Raw genomic sequence first — 18,869 nt, forward strand, 5'->3', positions numbered from 1 at the left:
ACTCACCCTGTTCGCCGCCGCTAGTCGTACGGCTGTGCCCTTGTTGTTGTTGTTGCTGTTGTTGTTGTTGTTGTTGTTGTTGCTGTTGCACACTAGCTGGCAACCTTTGACTAGGCTGACCCATGATTTCCGGTTGTCTTGCTATCTTCACAGTTTTCACCACGGATGATTTCTTCAATGCACTACTCATCGAATTCGCATTCGCCTCTTGCCTACGCTCCTCCTCCTGATGCACCACCCTATGGCCACCGTCGATTTTCTCTTCATTGTGATTAGAAAAGCGCGCGAATTCGCGTAGATGACGCGGTAACTGCCGCAAATCTGTCTCGGACTTGCCTTCAATCACTTTTACTGGCGGCACTTCTGCATCACTTTCGCTCGCATGTCCTGGCGCAACTGGCTGCGACTCGGCTCCGCTCTCCCAATCGCTATCGGGCGGCATAGCCAACTTGGTGCGTCGTTCTTGCACACGCTTGAGAAACTCATCGCTGATGTCGGTCTTGGGATGTGGCGGTTCATGCGGTTGGTGTCCCTGCTGTGTCTCGTTCACCTTAGAAATCTTGATTATCTTCTGTAAACGCCGTTCCTCGCGCTCAGCCACCTTACTCAGCCACTCTTCGGCCATCTGTTGACGGAACACTTCATCCTCAGTGAGTGTGGGCAACTTTGGCGCTGGCCGGTATATGTCACGCATAGGATGCTGTGGCATTTGCAGTGTAGCTGGCGGATTATTCAACTCTTCCATGAGTCGGCGTCGTTCATGCTGTAGGCGATCAAATTCCATGCGCAACTCTTCTTCTTTGCTACTGATATATTTGAGCTGTTGTTCCTGTATTTCGCGTGGCAAGGACGCACGTCGCTGTCGCTCTGGCGCATGCGGACTGTAGGGCGGCTCTTGCGCAGTTGATTGCACGGCAGGCGATACTGGTGCTGGTGAGACGCCACGTCGCGTTGTGGTGCTTATGTATGTAGGATTAGGATCCCGCTCGAGCACTGAATAGCAACTAGCGTGGTGTGGACGTTGCTGTTGTGCCACAGGTTGCAACATCGGCGCATGCGAGCGGCGCACATTGTAAGCATTATAGTTGTCGAAGTACTGCGAGTTGGACGAGAGATCGTTGGTGGAAGCGGAAAGCCGTGGCGCGCGTATAGTACGTGGCCGTTGACGCTGATAGCAAATCTCCACCTCACGCGCGAAAGGACGCGTGATATTTTCGGATGAGCCAAAGTCGCTGGCATAGCGTGCCCAATCATCTGCGGCAGCAGATTGCGGGCGGTCGTAGTTGTTAAGCGGTTGTTGTGGTTGCGGCTGTGTACGCTGCGTGTTCTCTGAGAGATTGAACATAGATTCAGCACGTCGGAAGCGAGATGCATCATCTACTGTGTCATATTGTGTTGGCGATGGTGGCACCTTAGGTGCAGCGCCATTCTCCATTACAATGGGTATGTGGTATGAACGTTGTTGTGTTTGTTCCCTGGGCATTGAGCTTCTATCGGAGGTAGCTTGCGCATAACCATTGAAGTGCACGCTATTATTGCCATTGCGCTGTTCAATATATATGGGTATATCATATGTGCGTCCGGTAGCAGGCGGATTATTTGCGCCTTTGTTGCCACCATTTGCGTAGCCCTTCAATTGACGAGAGCGCGCAGAACGCTCAATTTCGCGTTCCAGCTCTTGCATGTGTTCGTGGCGTTGCTTCTTCAGCTGATCGAAATGGTCCTTGAAATTCCACTGTGTACGACTGAGATCGTAAAGTGATGCAGATTTTTCGCGCTGCTGGCGGTGCGCCTTACCCTCTTCGAGCTCCATATTTAATTGTTGCGACAGAGCATCAAAGTCCTTGAACAGTTTGTCATGTTGGAAATTGAAAGCGGAATGCTTATTGCTTTCGCCGAGCGGTGGTGCGGTGGCTGGCGTCTCACTAAAAGCACCAAATGCGCCCGCTGTTGCTTTGGCACGTTGCCTAAATTCTTCATAAGCGTTGCCGCTGCCGTCACCACCACTTGAGGATGGACCCACACTGCCACCATTCGCTTGGCTATTTTTAATATGATCTTCTCTTTTTGTGGCATCCGCTGCTCCGCCAACCGAATGATCGGCGAAGTGGGATGAGCTCGCAAAAGAAGTGTTGGTTGTGGATGTGGTGGCGCCAGGGTAGGCGAAATTTGTCATGTTTATTTCGTTTGCTTTTTCGTTTGTTTCTGACTTGGTTTCTTGAGTTGTTGTTTTTGCATTCTCTGTTGTATTTAATTTTATTGCTGACATAATTTCACTATTTCCGCTTCTGCTTGACGTGCCATCGCCAGCAAAGGGATATTGTAAAGTTTCTTCGGATGGTTCCTTTACGGGGAAATGCAGCAAAGAGGGTGTGGATGCGCTATCCAAGGACTTATCGCCATCCGACTGCCGCTCGTGCTGGGAATTGCTGTAGTCATAGACGACTTGTCCATTCTCTATGCGTTTCTTAGCTTCATATGAGCGCGTCTCGATATTGGAGTACCGCTTAGGCAGCGTACTCTGCAGTTGGACGCAGTAGGTGTCACCAGGCGATGATGTAGATGATTCTATATTAGAGAAGCGCTTACGATTGCTATCGAAAATATTGCTTGAACCCATGGATGGAAACATTTTCGCCAATTCACTCTCGACACTTTGCATTTTGCCTGAGGCTGATGGAAAGCTGCTATTTGCGTAATTATTACCACCGTGCGAATCGAACGCTCTAATGTTGGTTGGTTCGGACGCGTTTGCGTTTGAATACTGGCGAGAATCGACGCTGGTGGCTGGCTGCTTTCTTTCAGCTGCTGGTGCGCCACCCTGTGCAGCAGCAGCGGCACTCGATTGCCTTGAGTTATTTTCAAGCGATGATGCCTGTTGTTTCGATGATGAGCCAGCGACGGAAACAACAGCAGCATCAGCATCAGCTGCCTCGCCATTGTTCTGTCTTAGCAATAGCAAGCGCTGTGGTTGTGACTGGTTCGTTTGGTTCTGCTGATGTTGCTCTTCTCCATTTGCGAAAGTGGCTGTTGTTTGCTCATTAGCATTTCTATAACTTGTTGCGTCATAAACGCGCTGGCTGCTAGTTATACTCGACCCGATCGACGAGGTAGTCGATGTTGTTCTTACTTGACTTTGTGCTTTCGCCGCCGTTTCGGAGCTCTTCGATGGCACTGGCGGTGGTGGCACTGGTGGCGGTGGTGGCGTGAGGCTTTTACGTAATTTCTTCATGTACGCTGCCGTTTTCAATATCTGCTGCTCCTCTTGCTGCAGTTCAGTATTGATTTTTTTCACCTGTTCTTCGGTGAATTCATGATAGCCACGTCGTTCCAGAAATTTCCGATGCGCATCCAAAAGTTGATCGGTCTGCTTCTGGACACCAACTGGTGGCTGCTGTGAGGAAGGAGATGTTAACTGCTGTTGTTGCGCGGGCGATAGACAAACCAGCACATTTGGATCGGCTGACGTTGGCATGCCTAGCCATGGCGCATCGATATAGTGCGAGGGAGGTGCCGGCACTGGTGGAGGTGATGGTGAATGCCTTATTTTCGCAGTGGTGAGATCACGCTCTTTGGCTTCCGGACCGCCGAGCTGTTTAATGACCACTGTGTGGGTAGTAGTTGTGGAGGTGGCACTGCTCGGCGTTGTGTGCTGCAATGTCGATGATGGCGCACTTGTATGCGGTTGCTCGTCCGTGATCGACAATTGCAGTTCGCTTATGTGCGGCAACTGGGGCAGCGGGTATGGCATAGTGCCGTCTGTCTTTTGTTGCGCTACCAAATTCTGCTCTTGTGTTTGCGTTGGCGGTTTTCCTTGTAACTCACCTATATTCTGCGCTACTGTGGCCAGCTCTACAAGCACTTCTTCGCCAAACGGCATGGATGCCAATGTTTCGGTGCATAGTAGACGTAGTTTTTTAATGGATGCATCCTTTTTGTCACTCGACTGCTTCAAATCGCTATTAGTGGTAAGCTGAGATGCATTGTCTTCTCCATCTGTGTTCTTCCAGTCATTGTACTGACGTTGCTGCTGTTCATCTGAAATGGGGGAGGTTGCAGTCAGTGGTGGCGTCAGCTCATTATCGGTATGTGGGTGTGAGCCAACATTGATGGCCGTGCATTGACTGTGTTGGGTACTGTCGGAGCAATGGGACTCGGCGGATTCCTGGCGAGCGAGCAAGGACAATGAGGTCAAAGCGGGATTAGTGGAGCAAAGTGAGTTTGTTGGTTGTGGGCTCTTTTGTTCTGTTGTGTGTGTTTGAACATAGGTGGATTCATGTATGGCGCGTGTGGGTATGGGTGGTGGAGCTGTCGACAGTGGCTGTGGCTGTATTTGAGAACCTGTAAAATCACTATGAAAATCACTAGCACTAGCACTGGTGGGTGGTGGTGGTATGGGCGGAGGCGAGGGCGAAGCTTTCTGTGCACTATTAATATGATCAAAATTTAATTCACTCGAACGCGTATCGACGGCATTCCCGCACGACGTTGTTATTGTATTCGGTTCTACCGTATGTGAGTTTAGAATATCGCGCACGCTATTCATTTCCAATTCAATATTTTTAAGCAGCACTGCTGGGTCAACGTTTAAACTATCACTAGTCGCAGTTGTGGCTGGCGGATATTTCACTTCGATGCTGCTATTCAGGCTGCTGCTGCTACCGCCAGTATCCGAACTGCGCAAATATTCACACCTCTCCGTTATTGTCTCTGAGCTCATCTCGGTCTCCGTCTCCGACTCGCTAGTAGTGGTTGCCGCGCGGTTATATGCTATTGTTGTTGCGCCACCACCGGAGGAGAGTGTGTGCTCACCACTTGGCTCTGCTAACAATTGCAAGCTTTTCAAATTCTCAAATATTCTACTTTCGATGGGATTAATGATCGCGGTGTTCGCTGTGTTAGTGTCAATATTTGTGCCAATAGTGGCTGCCGTTATTTGCTCTACACTTCTATTGTTAATTGCAATACTTTTTTGCGTTTCATTATTTTCTGACAGCTTTGTTGATGCCTGATTAACAGGTGTACTCTCGCGGCTATCACTTAGTATGTGTGTGATGGCTACTTGCTCCTCGCTGACCGGTTTTGTTATGATTTCTCGCACGTCCGTGTCGAGGTCGATCATTGAACGACAGCTGTCTTCCCGCTCATCATCGCCCTCTGCCTCCGCATCGAGCTCGACTAAATCGGATAGACTACTCGATGCCGAGCTACTCAAATATATTACTTCAGCTGCTTCCGATTCGGGTGTGTGCTCACTAGACAAACGTATACAACTTTCTTGTGCTGGTGTTGTAGCGTCGATTATCTTAGCCGCCACTACCATGGCTACTGGCTCTTCGCGTATCGGTGAGGGTTTTTTTGGCAACGCGCCAAGCTGCTTTTTCGCATGACGCCGGGAAAAGTCCAGATTGCTGCGCGGAAATATCTCGTTGGCTTTACGCACTTTTGCCACTGATGGGTCATGCAAATCGTCACCAGAGAGTGTTGTCATCAGCGGATTTTCAGAACAATCACTACGTGTGTCACTCATATCGCTATTCTCCTCAATAATACTGTCCAAATAGCGCGGACTTAGCAGCTGGGGCAGAAAATGTGTTTCTAGTGCGACACGTTTTTGTGCGCGACGCTGCTTTAAATCCTGCTGTTCCTGACTTGGGGTGGCGGGCAGCTTACATGCAACCTCGTAGTTGTCATCGGAATCGGGTGATAATGTGCGTATGCTCTGCGCATAGTCCAGTGCGCATGCGCCAGCTGCTGATTCCGTCTCCGACTCGGCTTCGCTAATTAATGGAGGGTTGTCATTGTACTCGCTGGAGCTTTCATCGCTGAGCTCTTGTATTTGTACGACATGTTTATTGAGTATCGATTGTTTGGACCTACCCAGTTGTGATGTGGGGCTATCAGCATCAGGCAGTTCGACTTGATAGTTGAGAGGCGATGTTGAATCGGTGTATTGTTGGATGTGGTGTATAATGACTTTACCTTCATCGTTTAGCTGATTACACATACCTGTCGTGCTGGTACTTTCGGCGATCGCTTCGGTTATAGCTGGTTTTTGATCAGGAATAGCTTGTTGTACGACGACACTGGCGGTCGCTTCCCGATTTCCCATCTCCCGCTCTATCTTATGCACGATGACTTTAGCACCTTCACTGGACTGTGATTTCTTAGCATCCACTTTGCTCCTTCCCTCATTCTGTACGATGACTTTCGGCTGTGCTTTCAATTGCTTTTCCGCCAACTCTTCCCCCTCTTCCTTTTCGATCTTATGTATGATCACTTTTGATTGCTGTGATTGCCGTGCTAAATCGGCACCGTCCGCTGGTTGTTGGGCAAGTTGCCTGCCATTCACAGCCGTCTGTATGTTTGTTGATTGCTTTTGTTGTTCATGTATCACATCTACGTTATACCCGTCCGGCACCTCAGTGACCATCCTGTGCAACTTGTCGCCAGTGTTCGCCACTTGTTCGACCTTGTCAATGTCTCCATTTTTCTTCTGCTTGTCTTCCTCTTCACTGGCCTCTCGTGCTATTCGGTGCACAATCACTTTAGCCATTTGCGTTTTGGACATTGGTTGCAACGTGTCCAACTCTCTGGCACCGAGTATGCTGCGATCTGGTCTGGTCATGCCGCGCAAATCAGACGATGCTGCTACCATTTCTGCCGTTGTTGCCATCTTTGTGCCTTTGATGGATGGTTTTGACTCTTTATTACCCATCGCAGAGTCTATCACACCGCTCACTCCACCCGCACTTGTCACTGTTTCGCTGTGTGCCGCTTCCGTATTATCTAATTTCGAAAAATATACATCGGCATCTGCATCTTCCACTCGGTTGCACTCTTCGCGGTCAACTGCGGCTCTGATCGCTTGGTGGCTGGTAGTGGGTGCAGTAGCAGCATCGGAATCGTTCGAATTGAAATTGTCACACTGGACGAACGCAACAGTAGGAGCGGTTGAGTCTACTTTCCGCGCATCTTGTGAGCTCGCGTGCAGTTGTGTAGAGTTTGCTTCGCCTTCTGTGACAAGCGGAGGTGAAAGGTTGGCAGTAGGTGCTGGGGATTTTAGTGGTTTCGGTGGTTGCGGCTGATTAGATTGCTCTCGTTGACTTCGACTCTGACTTTGATTGTCTTTTTTGCCGGTTTCCTGACGGCTTTGAGTGTTTTGTTGATTTTCTTGTTGATTTTGGTTTTTACTTTTATCTTGTTGTTGGGTTTGGTTTTGTTGTTGGTTCTTCTGACGATTTTTATTCTTGTTTTTCTTGTTTTTCTGGCGATAATTTGGCATTATATCACAAATAAATATTTATTGCACTTGTTTCTTACTCAACGCGATCGATTGCCGATCACTATTGATTGACTAATTCTTTGGCCCGTGCTCAAAATGTGCGCCTTGTGTACAAATGTCTCAGTACCACTACCACTATGACAATTGGGTCAACCGCGCACGTTCTCGTTTTGGTTGCGTTGCGGTGATTTTTCAGCGTAATTTTGTGGTGACTAAGGTCGGGTGCCCAGGAAAAAAATAATTATTTTAATGAAATTTGCTGCGTATGAAAAAGTGTGCTCAATCAATTGAAATTCGTATTGCGTATTTCAAAATTTCCGCAAATTCGTTTGCAGTTGCTGCTTTTTACGCTGCTGCTTCTTGTTCGTGTCGGTTGTCGAAAATCGTTGACGCATTCTATTCGACTGTAGGTCTGTGAAAATACTGAGCGATCGCCTCTAAGCGTTCAACAAAGTACCACCGACCGGCGAGCGGTGAGCATACAACGGATAATCATGCTGCTGGCGGACGGACCGCCAGACATTGTTGGGCACGCGCACTTCCCTAAATGTCGCACATATGCTATGTATGCATACAATATTGTTGCCTTTTAGGCTTCGGGAAACCAAATTTTGGATATGCTTTTAGAAAACTGTTGCCGTTGTTTTTTTGTTTCTAAGTATTTGGCACTCATACACACGCACTCAGTCGATTTCATAACAGCAATAGCAACATCGGTCGTAGCTGACTTTTTCGAAATTCACATATGCACATGTGTAAGTGCTTGCATACGCGTAATAAGAAAAATGTTTCACTCGATTTGTTTTCGAAAACCACCGAGAAAATTTTGAGTAGTTAAAGGGAAAAGTTCTGAAAAATTTCGCGCTTCGTTTGCTCTTGTGCGCGGACGGCGCGCAATCGTTAGCTCACCCGCTCGCTCGCACGTCACGGAGAGTCGCTGTATTGAACTGAATTGTACAATGCGGGCAATGTTTTGGTCGCGCTCTCGACATTAATAACATTTATTGCTATTTTTTTTCTTTTGTTTTCTTTTTTGTTGACTTTTTGTTTGTAGCTACAACAGTTGTTGGTTACCTAGTTGGTTTGCTTGGTGCGCCAAATGAGCGGCAGATTTTGTGAGTACGCTGCCGCTGCGAGTGGTCTGGCCACGGAAATAGAAGTGCGAGTGAAATTTGAATGTTTTTTGAGCGCTAGTTTCCCACACATACTTTCAGTTCAGGACTGGGCGGAGGGAGGTGGGAAAAGCTAAATAGCAAAATTAATGATTCTAGTTTGTGTATGTGTTGTTTGTATGTGTTGTGTATTATAAAAATATACTAAACAGGCATTTTCGGTTTGGCAACAACGAATACAGGGTAAGACTGAGAGCGCGCTGCGGAGTGAAAGTATAATTATTGCGAGATTGTTTGGATAGAACATGTTATTCAATAGCTATTAATTTTATAAATGACGGGTGCGAAATCAGATCGCAAAATGCATGATATTTATTTTCTAATTTATGAAAATGAGACTACAGAAAATGTTTCAGCGAAAGCCAACTGAACTGTATTAAAACAAAACTGTAAATTATTACAGTCACAATCGGTGAACAACTTAGTTACCGGACATGCCTATAAAAATAATAGTGGTATTCACATCGAGCTCATTATTGCCGTTATTCGTTATTCGGTAACTTTAGTCATGTACAACATTGCCAGATTCACAGTTTTAACTGTAAACTACAGTTTTTAGACAAACTCAAAGTTTTTTTTCCAAATTTCGTCATAGTACAGACTACAGTATTTCCGAAGTTTCAGATTATTAGATATTAAAATTATATAAATAAATATATATACGAGTATAATGGCGCTTACACCCTTTTTGGATGTTCGGCCGAGCTCCTCCTTCTATTTGTGGCGTGCGTCTTTAGCTTTAAGCCGACTCCGAAAGGCAGATATTTTTTTGAGGAGAAATACACTCGGAGATTTGCCATTGCCTGCCGAGGGGCGACCGATATTAGAAAAAACTTTTTCGTCATTTTTGTGTTCAATGTAGATTCTAACCTACGTACTGAACCTAAAATCTGACAACACTGGTCACTGTATTTATTGGTTATGTAAGTATATAGTTCGTTACACCTAACTCCCTTGATTATCGCCTTTAGATGGTTATAAGCCTAAACAGACGTCGGTGTTAATCGAGATTACGGGCATAGTTAATTCTGATTAAAATTGTAGATCACAGACAATTGTTACGCGGATTAGTGAATAGCTAATTTGCTCTTTGGTAGTTTTGTCAGTAAAATATGGACCGCAACCAAAAAATACGGCTATTAGCTGTACAGGTACTAGGAAATAATTATTTATTGAAAAGAAAATGTAAATTGCAATTTCTCAAACTGCTCCGAAATATAATGCTATTTCGAACGCGTTAGTGCTAACTAGCTTTGCAGTCTTTCTTGTTCTTCTTTTCAAAAGTTTCATTATTTTTCATTCACAATATATTGATACTAATTGCCATTTTTCGGCAATAATGCCATCGAAAAATCCCCCAATCCACTTAAATTATGAGAATTAAGTCTAGTTGTCAATTCGCATTAGTTGCACTTAATTTCTAGGATAATTCCAAATTAAGTCGTTAAACTCGATTAACGCCACCTTCTCTCTGGGCTGTAAGATACTATCTGAGAACTCCGAAAACCTAAACAACAGTAGTGGCTACCAGCTTGAATTGCAACTCGGGGCTTTTGAGTTTGTAAACGAGAACAAGGTGTTTCAAATAGTTATTTCATAAGCTTGTGAAGAACTACAGTTCACGTATCGTGGGCGAATTGAATAATAAATACCTTACTTAATCACTTAATAAAATACGAGGGCGAGTCAATGCCTGTTGACAGGAGCAGTATTTCTTTTTCAGTAAAGAGGTCAGAAATACAAAAAGTCACGGACTTATTGACCCGCCCTCGTAGATTTTCGAGTATAATGTGAACGTGGCATTAGTAGTAATAGTTAACAAACCGAGTGGCATAAACAAAATTAAAAAAAATGGTTTTTCTTAATGATGGCAAGTAAGTCTCAGTAATCAATTAAGCTCGCTAATTGCCTCTTTATAATCATCAATCACAATCTGTCTTCCTTTTCTGTTACCGATTGGAGAATATTACAAAAAATGTTATAGAAAGTATTTGTAAAAAAGCTTTCCATGTGAACTGAATGCCGCCTACAGTTAAAAATTAGTTTATTTTTGTAGGGAGAGTTGAATATTTTCGCTAGAATATATACTGATACAGTTGTTAAGTTTTTCTACCACAATTGGGGGACTTTTTTTCTTAGAAAAGTGGTAGATTAGAATGAATTTTGGTAAGTTTTGCTAAGACTGAAGACTTGAAGTGGAACTCTGAGAGTAATTTTGAGTCATGACGTAGTTGTACATGCGCTTTAATGGAAAATTGCATGGAAGGTGTATAAATAGCGAAACTTTGTAAATCCAAAAGGAAACGTTATGTTTAAATGTAAGGAGAATAAAAAATACAATATTTGTTTACAAAAAATGTAAACAAAAATCAAAAATTACGTCAACTTAACAACTGACGCTACCGCGATATGCGCAAACTTTTGTATTCTCTCCGCCGTTGATTTTGGCAATACCGAGAAACACAAATTTGTAAATATTTACCCATCTATGTAAATAAAATTAATGTGGAAAATATTTTTCTTACCAATTCAAACTCGAACCTAGCAAGTTGGTTATCATTTATTAAAGGAAAATGAAAAATATTAGGGAATTTAATTTAGTTTAAAAAAATTCAAATAGGCTTCATATCGAGTTATATTTCAACTAGTAAATTAGTTTGAAGTAAATTCAGTAAAGATGATGATAGTAAAATGCTAAAATGATGCTAAAATGATAGTAAATAGTAAAATGATAGTAAACGCTCCCGTTTTTTCTAATAGCAGTTGCATCTCGGCAGACAATGGCAAATCTCCAAATATATTTCTCCCTTGAAAAAAGTCCGCATAAAAACCCAGCTGCCGCTCGGGGGCGGTATAAAACTGAAGGCCCCTCCATTTGAGTTTTTCTATAAAGTAAGCCATGTTGAGTACAATCAGGTCTCACACACTTTCAAGTATGTCGAAGTTTGTTTTGCGTGTTTTTAGCTTCATGACAACTATCGATAACTATGGTTCGACAGCTGAGGATGGCAAACTGTATTGACATTGATATTCGGTAAGGCTTGGCAAGTCATCGTGAATCGTTTAACGCCAGAACAACGCTTCCAAATTGTGGAAATTTACTTTGAAAACAAAATGAAATCTGTTCGCGAATTTCATAGAAGTTCACTGGCGGCTTCAACAGTTGTTATTTCTTTCGCAATTAAGAAGGAACTGCCGTTACAATGAATGCATCAATTTGATCTTGCGAATAATCTGAGATTTCTTTTACAAATGTCCATCAGGTTGATGTCTTGGATGTTGAGTTGCTTAGATCGATGGCGAGTCGACATACTCGCGAACGATAATTAATTTCATATTAATTCAGTTATGTTTTAATAAAGACACAGTTTATGCAACACTTCACTTAGTTTGGAAACTAGTTCATAGTCCTCTAGGGCAGTCCCTTACAAAAAAATTGAGAAACTCGAAGCACTATTTGGAAGCATATCTTTTTGAAACATCACAAACAATTCCAAAAATTCAAGAAATAACAATAAATGGGATTTATTTCATCGAAATAAAAGAAATTTATACTGCTTACGAACGTTTCCATTTTCGAGCGAATATTAATTGCTTTTGCTATTTTTCTTCATATTTTTTTTTTTAAATATAGAGCATATGGGGTAGCACTGAACCGAAAAACCGTCTTATTCGCGCCCAACTTCCTGTGAAGGTCTTCAAGGCTCGTGGACGAGTGCTAACAGTGCTTTTTCGAGACTGCAAACCTCTTGATTTTTCAGAGCTTTAAGAGTTTTCAATTCGTTTTGAAATTGAAATGAATACGCCTTAACACTAAAGCCAGATGGTGGGACATTTTAATGAAAAAAGTATCTAAAGTGAAAAATAGGACATTTTGACATTTAAAAATATAATAAAATTATCGATGCACAATTGATCAGAATTCAACTATGAATAACTGTTCTTCTTATATAATTAATCGTTCAACCGCTAGCGCGTTCTGTCCATCAATGCATTGATTCAAGAAGCTCCTTAAAGTCCGATGTTTTTAGAATTCCGTGGAAATGCCATACAAATGTTTAAATAAATGTCCAGATGGGTATTTATATCAGGCTAATGTTATTAATGGTGGTTATGGATGTGAAGAAATCTTTTCAAATTTATGGTTGGAAGATAGTTCTATTGAAAACTATATTTTTTTTTGTTTTTATAAGGCTTCTGTTTTTCATGTGTTTAGTTTTTGATTACTTCTCCAAAAAATTATAGTTTTTAGATTCAAATACCTTATGATGAGAAAGTACCGGGAATGTTTAATTTAAACGAACCGCGTTCCCATATGCGCGATCCATATTTTTTTCTTATGTTGGTAGGGCTGTAAGACACACATCTGTCACTTTTTAGCGCCATCGGATCATTAGTGTCTGCCTGGCCGGCCGGAAATGTGGGCAAACAATTATTGGATTTTGCATGATGTTAGCGCGCCATCGCACCGAGCCCGAATTGTGCAGAATTATTTGACCGACCAAACACCAAGTAAATACTATCGTCCACCTAATACGGCCCCGTGCACGATAGTATTTACTTGGTGCCTCGTATTCACCTAATATGGCCCGTGCGACTTCTTTTGTTTCCCAAGTTGAAGTTACCACTTCGTAGAAGGAGTTGAAGGCCATCCCTTCGTCGGCCTACCAGGGGTGCATGGAGAACTGGGTTAAACGTTGGCACATGTGTGTTACTTCAGATGGGTCATATTTTGAAGGAGATAAAATAAATTTGCCTAAAATTTAACTCTGTTTTGTTTTATTTAAACATTCCCCGTACTTTCAGATCATAAGGTACGTCTGCCGATTTCTTTTCAAATAATGGCGTAAGATTTTTGCAATAAAAAAATAAATATATAAAAATTTAATTCTTTCGGACTTCACAATTTTTATTCAAAATACGGCTCTTAACAATTATATATGAGCAATGGCATCATTTAACTATTCAAATCCGTCGATTCATGTATGCCTCAACGTCGAGACATTGATATTCAGCAACACTTCGCGCTGCAGCAGCAATAATCTCAACAGAACGTCCAGTTTTAGTCTGCCAGTCTACATGCCTTTTTCTATCCTCGACAGAACCAGTTTCTTGAAAATGTTTCACCAACGGATGAATTGTCGACTCATTCGGACGATTATTCGCACCGAAGAAATCATGAATTTTGCGATTTGTTCTTCTTAAAGATCGAATTTAGTTTCGGCCATAATAAGTTTCAATAATTCTAACGCGTTGCTCCATCGTGTAATATTGTTCATTTAACTCTTTGACAAATGTCAAAGATGACATAAAGAGAGGTGGCGTATATTATTATATATACTACGTGAAAGACCTTTAAAGTATTAATTTTATTTCCACGACTGAAAAATGTGTTTTGAACTCTTTGTGAATTTGTGGAATTTTTTGGGTAATTGAGGGATTTTCCAGATTTTTGTGGGAAATCTGGCCGAAGATGTGTGGCATCATTGTGCCCCCTAATAATTATCAACACTGCTCAAGTGAAAAGTGATCCAGAAATTGTATTTATTTTTTGTTAAACAACCTGTGATGCAAACAGAAACTTGGATTTGATCCACCCTGTACAAGAACATGTACAAATAAAAACTACTTTCGTGTATCCTAAGATAAAAAATGCTTGTATGTATCATTTTAAATAATTAATAAAATTTAAGCTTAAGCAAATAAATACTCTTAAAACCGGCTGATTAGTTTGAGTCATTTGTGCTTCAATGCTAGCGCTAGCCAACTTTATTGTTCGCCATTCTCACTTTTTTCTTTGCACTTGAGTGTAGAGATTAGTTTTTAAATTGATTAGCACAAAAATTCGCGAAAACTAGCGCTAGCCGTCAACTTTGTTTATATGTTGATTTTTTATTTTTTTAATTTTTATTTTAATTTTTTTGTTGAACAATCTGAGCTAAGCTTCAATTTGTGCTCTACTTTTGCTGCACTAATTAATAAGAACGCGCTGGAAATAATTGGTTTTTATTCAAAGCATTCACAAAAAATATATACATATGTACGTATGCGCATATGTAAACATGCAAATGCATGCGTTTGAGCGACTATCAGCTTGTGATCTCCCACCCCCAAAAGCCACCACAATTTGCTCTATGCACATACAGAAATAGTTTTTGTACTTCTCTTCTTCGCCTAATTTTGTTAGTTTGCATAGCCCTCGACAATTCACTGAATGTGACCGCTTTGTTTATTGTGATTTGCGTTTCGTGGCTTTGCTTCTGCTGCTTTATGTTTACTATTGGTGATGATGTCACCTGTAGCATTACCGGCTCGCGGCTGACTCTCCGACCAGCTGCTCCACAACGATCGCTCAGGCGATAAACAAGTTGGCATACAAAAGCACAGGCTTATAGAGATAGAGCTGTATGGATGTGTGTACGTGCGTATATGTGTGCGATGTGTAGAATCACTTGTGATTGTGCTCATTCAATAATTAACAAATATAAGCGGGTTTCGGCATATGTGCCCTAATGTGTATGTGCATACGTTTGTGTGCATTTGAAAAAAAAAAACACAAACGTGCACATTGTAAATTTTTTATACAGTAATAATTTGCATGAGGCTATTTTTATACCTATCAGTTGTTTTTTGTTTTTGTTTCTTATTCAATTTTGAACGAGTATTTATTGCAATTTTTATGCCATTCAAAATCTTTTATTTATTGCAAATTATTTATTTACTCCATACACACACACGCACATATTTATTTTTACACTTTTAGGTTGGGATCTCCCGCCGATTCTGTGTTCGTTTGGCAATTTCTGCGCCCCTTTTTGTTAGTTGCCCTATTGCCGGCGCGACGGTCAAGCAAGTACTGTCAGTTGCCACCAACGGACACTTGACAGACTGTGACTGCGGCAAGTGAACGTCCACCAGCAGCGCTCACATGAATACATCAAACAAGTAAATGCATTGCATTGGCTGTTGCATGCAGCATTTCGCGACTGCTACTCAATTTTGTGGTCAGAGGTTTTTCGCGAATTAGCGAATCTGCAAGCGGCAAGTGCCACAAATAGTATGCGGCAGCGTAGCTAAACACAGCGTGAGTAGAGCGCGCTAGCTAGCGGAAGTCATCACAAGTCTTTTCTTTGCTAAGCGACAGCAGGTGAGACGCGCGCTTTGACACCTGAGCGCCAAAATGTTGGGATGGTTATTTTTACATTTTGCTTCCGGAGTTGATGTGTGTGAGATTGGTTTTACAGTTTTTTTGTTTTTGTTTTTCGAAAAACTATGTATGTATGCACATTCCAAATATTAAGAGAAATTGTGTAAAAAAATTTGGTAGAAAATTTTCAAATGAAATATAATGGCAGTATTTGGCGTAATACTGATATATCAACTAAATTTATTCTCTCTCTCTTCCAACTTTTCTTCTCTTATACCTACTTCCTACCACATTGGTGGTTCTAGATAGTCCAATCTAAGTGAAATTATTGATATTGGTGTGCTATTTGACGCTCGATGCTCATTTTAAAGTCATTTAAATTGCACCTTTTTAAAATCATATCCAGTGCCGGCATACACTCGACATATTTGGTCACAATTTTTTTATCTACATACTCTAAAGTTGTTATATATCTCTTTTGCGCATTCGAGGTTAGAAGACGAGTATGCTGACTTTATTTGGAGATCAAGTCATATTAGTAGGCCTGAAAGTGTATTTGTTCGTTATGCTTTGCGCTCTTTGCATTTCACTGATCCAATTCCATCCTATAAAGATCGGTCCTTACTCGTTATTCTAAAATCACTAGGTAGTAGAAAGAAAGTAAATTATTCTCTTCTTCACATTCGTTTCCGAGTTGATAAATGGAGTGACTGACTCCTCATCAGAGAAAATAAATTTGAAAATTCCTCACCGAACTTTACGTAATTACAATATTTTCTGTTGGGGATAGCTAGAACTATACTCCGATTTCTAGAACTTTGAGAGATTTTAATTCACTTTCAAATCCTATTGGCCTTGATTTTTCTTACACACAATCTTATTTCAAAACCTTGCTAAATGAATTTTTAACTAGTTTCTAAGTAATCTCTAATATTCTTTCATTGTAATCTGTCAGAAATGTAAACTTTTCTACATTAAAACGAAATAAGTAAAGTATAAGTTTAAATTATTTTTAATCGAATTCCCAAAATAAAACATAATTGTCTAGCATTAATCTGTTTTTATAGGTGGTAAAAAATACTGTATTTCTATATTATTATTGTGGCAACCCTGTTCGAGCGGAACGGAGAGCGCCACGATTGAGAGCGAGGAGGATAGTTTTGACAGTTGATTTGGGAATGTTTGAAAAGAAGGTAGCGGAAAAAGCGAAAAATAAAAGCTGAATTAAAAACTCAAAACCGTGTTTTATTTATGCGGTATTACAATTATTAAAAAAAACAAACAACAAAAAAAACATTTCCTAAAATTTGGTATAGCTACTAGAGCAAATTGAAGCAAATGAAGTCTTATTTTCATTCTGGAAGTATTTCGTATCTGAAAGTAGACCAGTCTAAAGTCTTAAAAACCCAGAGCGCCGAAGACCAGTGAAGACCTAGACCAAGATTATACTTATTCAATAAACTTAAGCCAGCCAAACCAGCTTTGTGGCTTGTAGCCCTGATGCCTTAAAAGCTAAGTTTAAGAATTAAAGTTTGAAGCGCCTAGAATCAAATAAAAGTTGAAGTGCCAACATCTCTGCAGGTAATGGAGGGAGTACACGTATTGCATACGTATCGTCATGTAGATCAGTCGTAACGTTACGTTTTACGTTATTTCCACCGCAGCTCAAAGTGCAATGAAGTTAAAGGAGGTCTCTCAAGTAACATGGTAGCTCTTTTGGTCAGTTAAGACGGTATTTCTCCGAAATTCGATCATATCTCTCTATCCGCAAATCTATCTAGAGTATAAGCGTCGTGCTAGAGCAATCTTTCCAAGTTGGCAGGATTAGATCGAGGGGAAAATCTACACCAAAGATTGCACCTCTGTCTTCCATGACGGCTCCAAGATGGAATCGGGAGTCGGAGCAGGGGGTTTCTTTAAATCCGCCAATTTATCTATCTCCCTTAAAATGCCGCATACTGCTAGTGTTTTTCAGGCAGAAGTCTTTGGAGCGAGGGAGATATTAACATCGCACGCGATCTATGCTCTGGCGACGCCATAGTGCAGGGTGTGCAGGTAACATTTCTCTGATCTGGGTTCCAGGACATAGGATCATAGAAGGAAATGAAATTGCTGATGAGCTTGCCAGGAAGGGGACTGAATTGGCTTCAGGAACCTCCTACCCGGTCATCGGCATCCCTCTGACAGTTATTAAAGGGGAAATGCACACCGTATATCTCAGAAAAGCGCAGAAAAGTTGGAGCTCCATTTCTTCACGTGCTATTTCGAAAACCTTTTGGTCCCAGTACAATAGAAAGAGGACTCAGAAAGCCCTGGGGACTCCGCGCCATTCAATTTCCAAACTCGTAACTGTGTTTACTGGTCATTGGATGATCGGCACACGGCGGAAAAGAGAGGTTTACCATTTAACCCCCATCGCAGAAGCTGAGAGAAGGAGACCGTTGAGCACTTTCTCTGTGAACGTCCGGGTTTGGCAGCTAGACGATTAAGGTCACTGGGTGCTCCTTTTTTGACAGCGTGGGGCAGCGCGCCAACCAAAATCCCATCAATCTTCCTATTGGTAGAAATCTTCCTGTTGGAGGTCTCATATTGGTATCAAAACGATGTTTTAGTGCTACTTGGGGAGTGCCAGAGTGGTACTTCAACTATTTCACCTACCTACCTAAACAAGTCGCACGGCTTCGGTTAATGAAGGTTGTAGAATCGAAAAATCAACGTGCAAATATAATATTATAACACAAACTTACATTTTTTACTCTTTCTTACTGCTACTGAAACTAAAATACTCTGTTCCCATTTCACGTGAAATAGCTCCCAAAATCCATATAAAATTATTGGTCGTAAAATTATTGTGAAAAGATATTTATTATTTCAAAGCTATGCTAAATATGTAGAGGAAAACTCGGGGAGACTTGATTAATAGAATTCAATTAGGGCTAAAACCGAGTAAGTTGCAAGGCAGGTGTCTGTGGATCGGGGAAAAGATACTCGGAGGCGCTAGGCAAGAATGTATTTGCTTAATTTTGTGTAAAGTGGCAATTCGTCGAAATCAAAAATTGTGTTCAAATTAAAATGTAGCAAAAATTGTAAGCAATTCTTAGCTTTAATAAAGGAATGCGTAAATAATGGAAATACCCTAAACACAAACATGAGAAAGAATGTGGTTTTCAACGCCTTAATCAATAATGCCATCATTTCTGCACCCACCATGCAAATAGTTTTTGCCAATGACGACTTTTTTTTATATTAAAATTTTTGTTTTAAT

General features: G+C 41.6%; 1 protein-coding gene across 18 annotated transcripts in view; it reads right to left on the reverse strand.

Annotated features, from left to right (window-relative positions):
- The window catches only part of LOC128868776 (sorbin and SH3 domain-containing protein 1), a 139,151-nt gene that overhangs the window by 97,011 nt on the left and 23,271 nt on the right, over positions 1 to 18,869 (reverse strand). For 4 of the 18 annotated variants that reach the window (XM_054111263.1, XM_054111264.1, XM_054111261.1 and 1 more), the window contains exon 1: positions 7 to 8,831. The exons of 1 other annotated variant lie outside the window; for it this stretch is intronic. In XM_054111263.1, the coding sequence (XP_053967238.1) occupies positions 7 to 7,285 (7,279 nt within the window). In that variant the 5' untranslated portion in view covers positions 7,286 to 8,831. Of the gene's footprint in view, positions 1 to 6; positions 8,984 to 18,869 lie in introns of those variants that run through there. 13 more of the 18 variants (XM_054111265.1, XM_054111262.1, XM_054111267.1 and 10 more) reach the window with 12 other exon arrangements.

Source organism: Anastrepha ludens, chromosome 6, assembly GCF_028408465.1.
Source record: "Anastrepha ludens isolate Willacy chromosome 6, idAnaLude1.1, whole genome shotgun sequence".
Classification (NCBI taxonomy): Eukaryota; Metazoa; Arthropoda; class Insecta; order Diptera; family Tephritidae; genus Anastrepha; species Anastrepha ludens.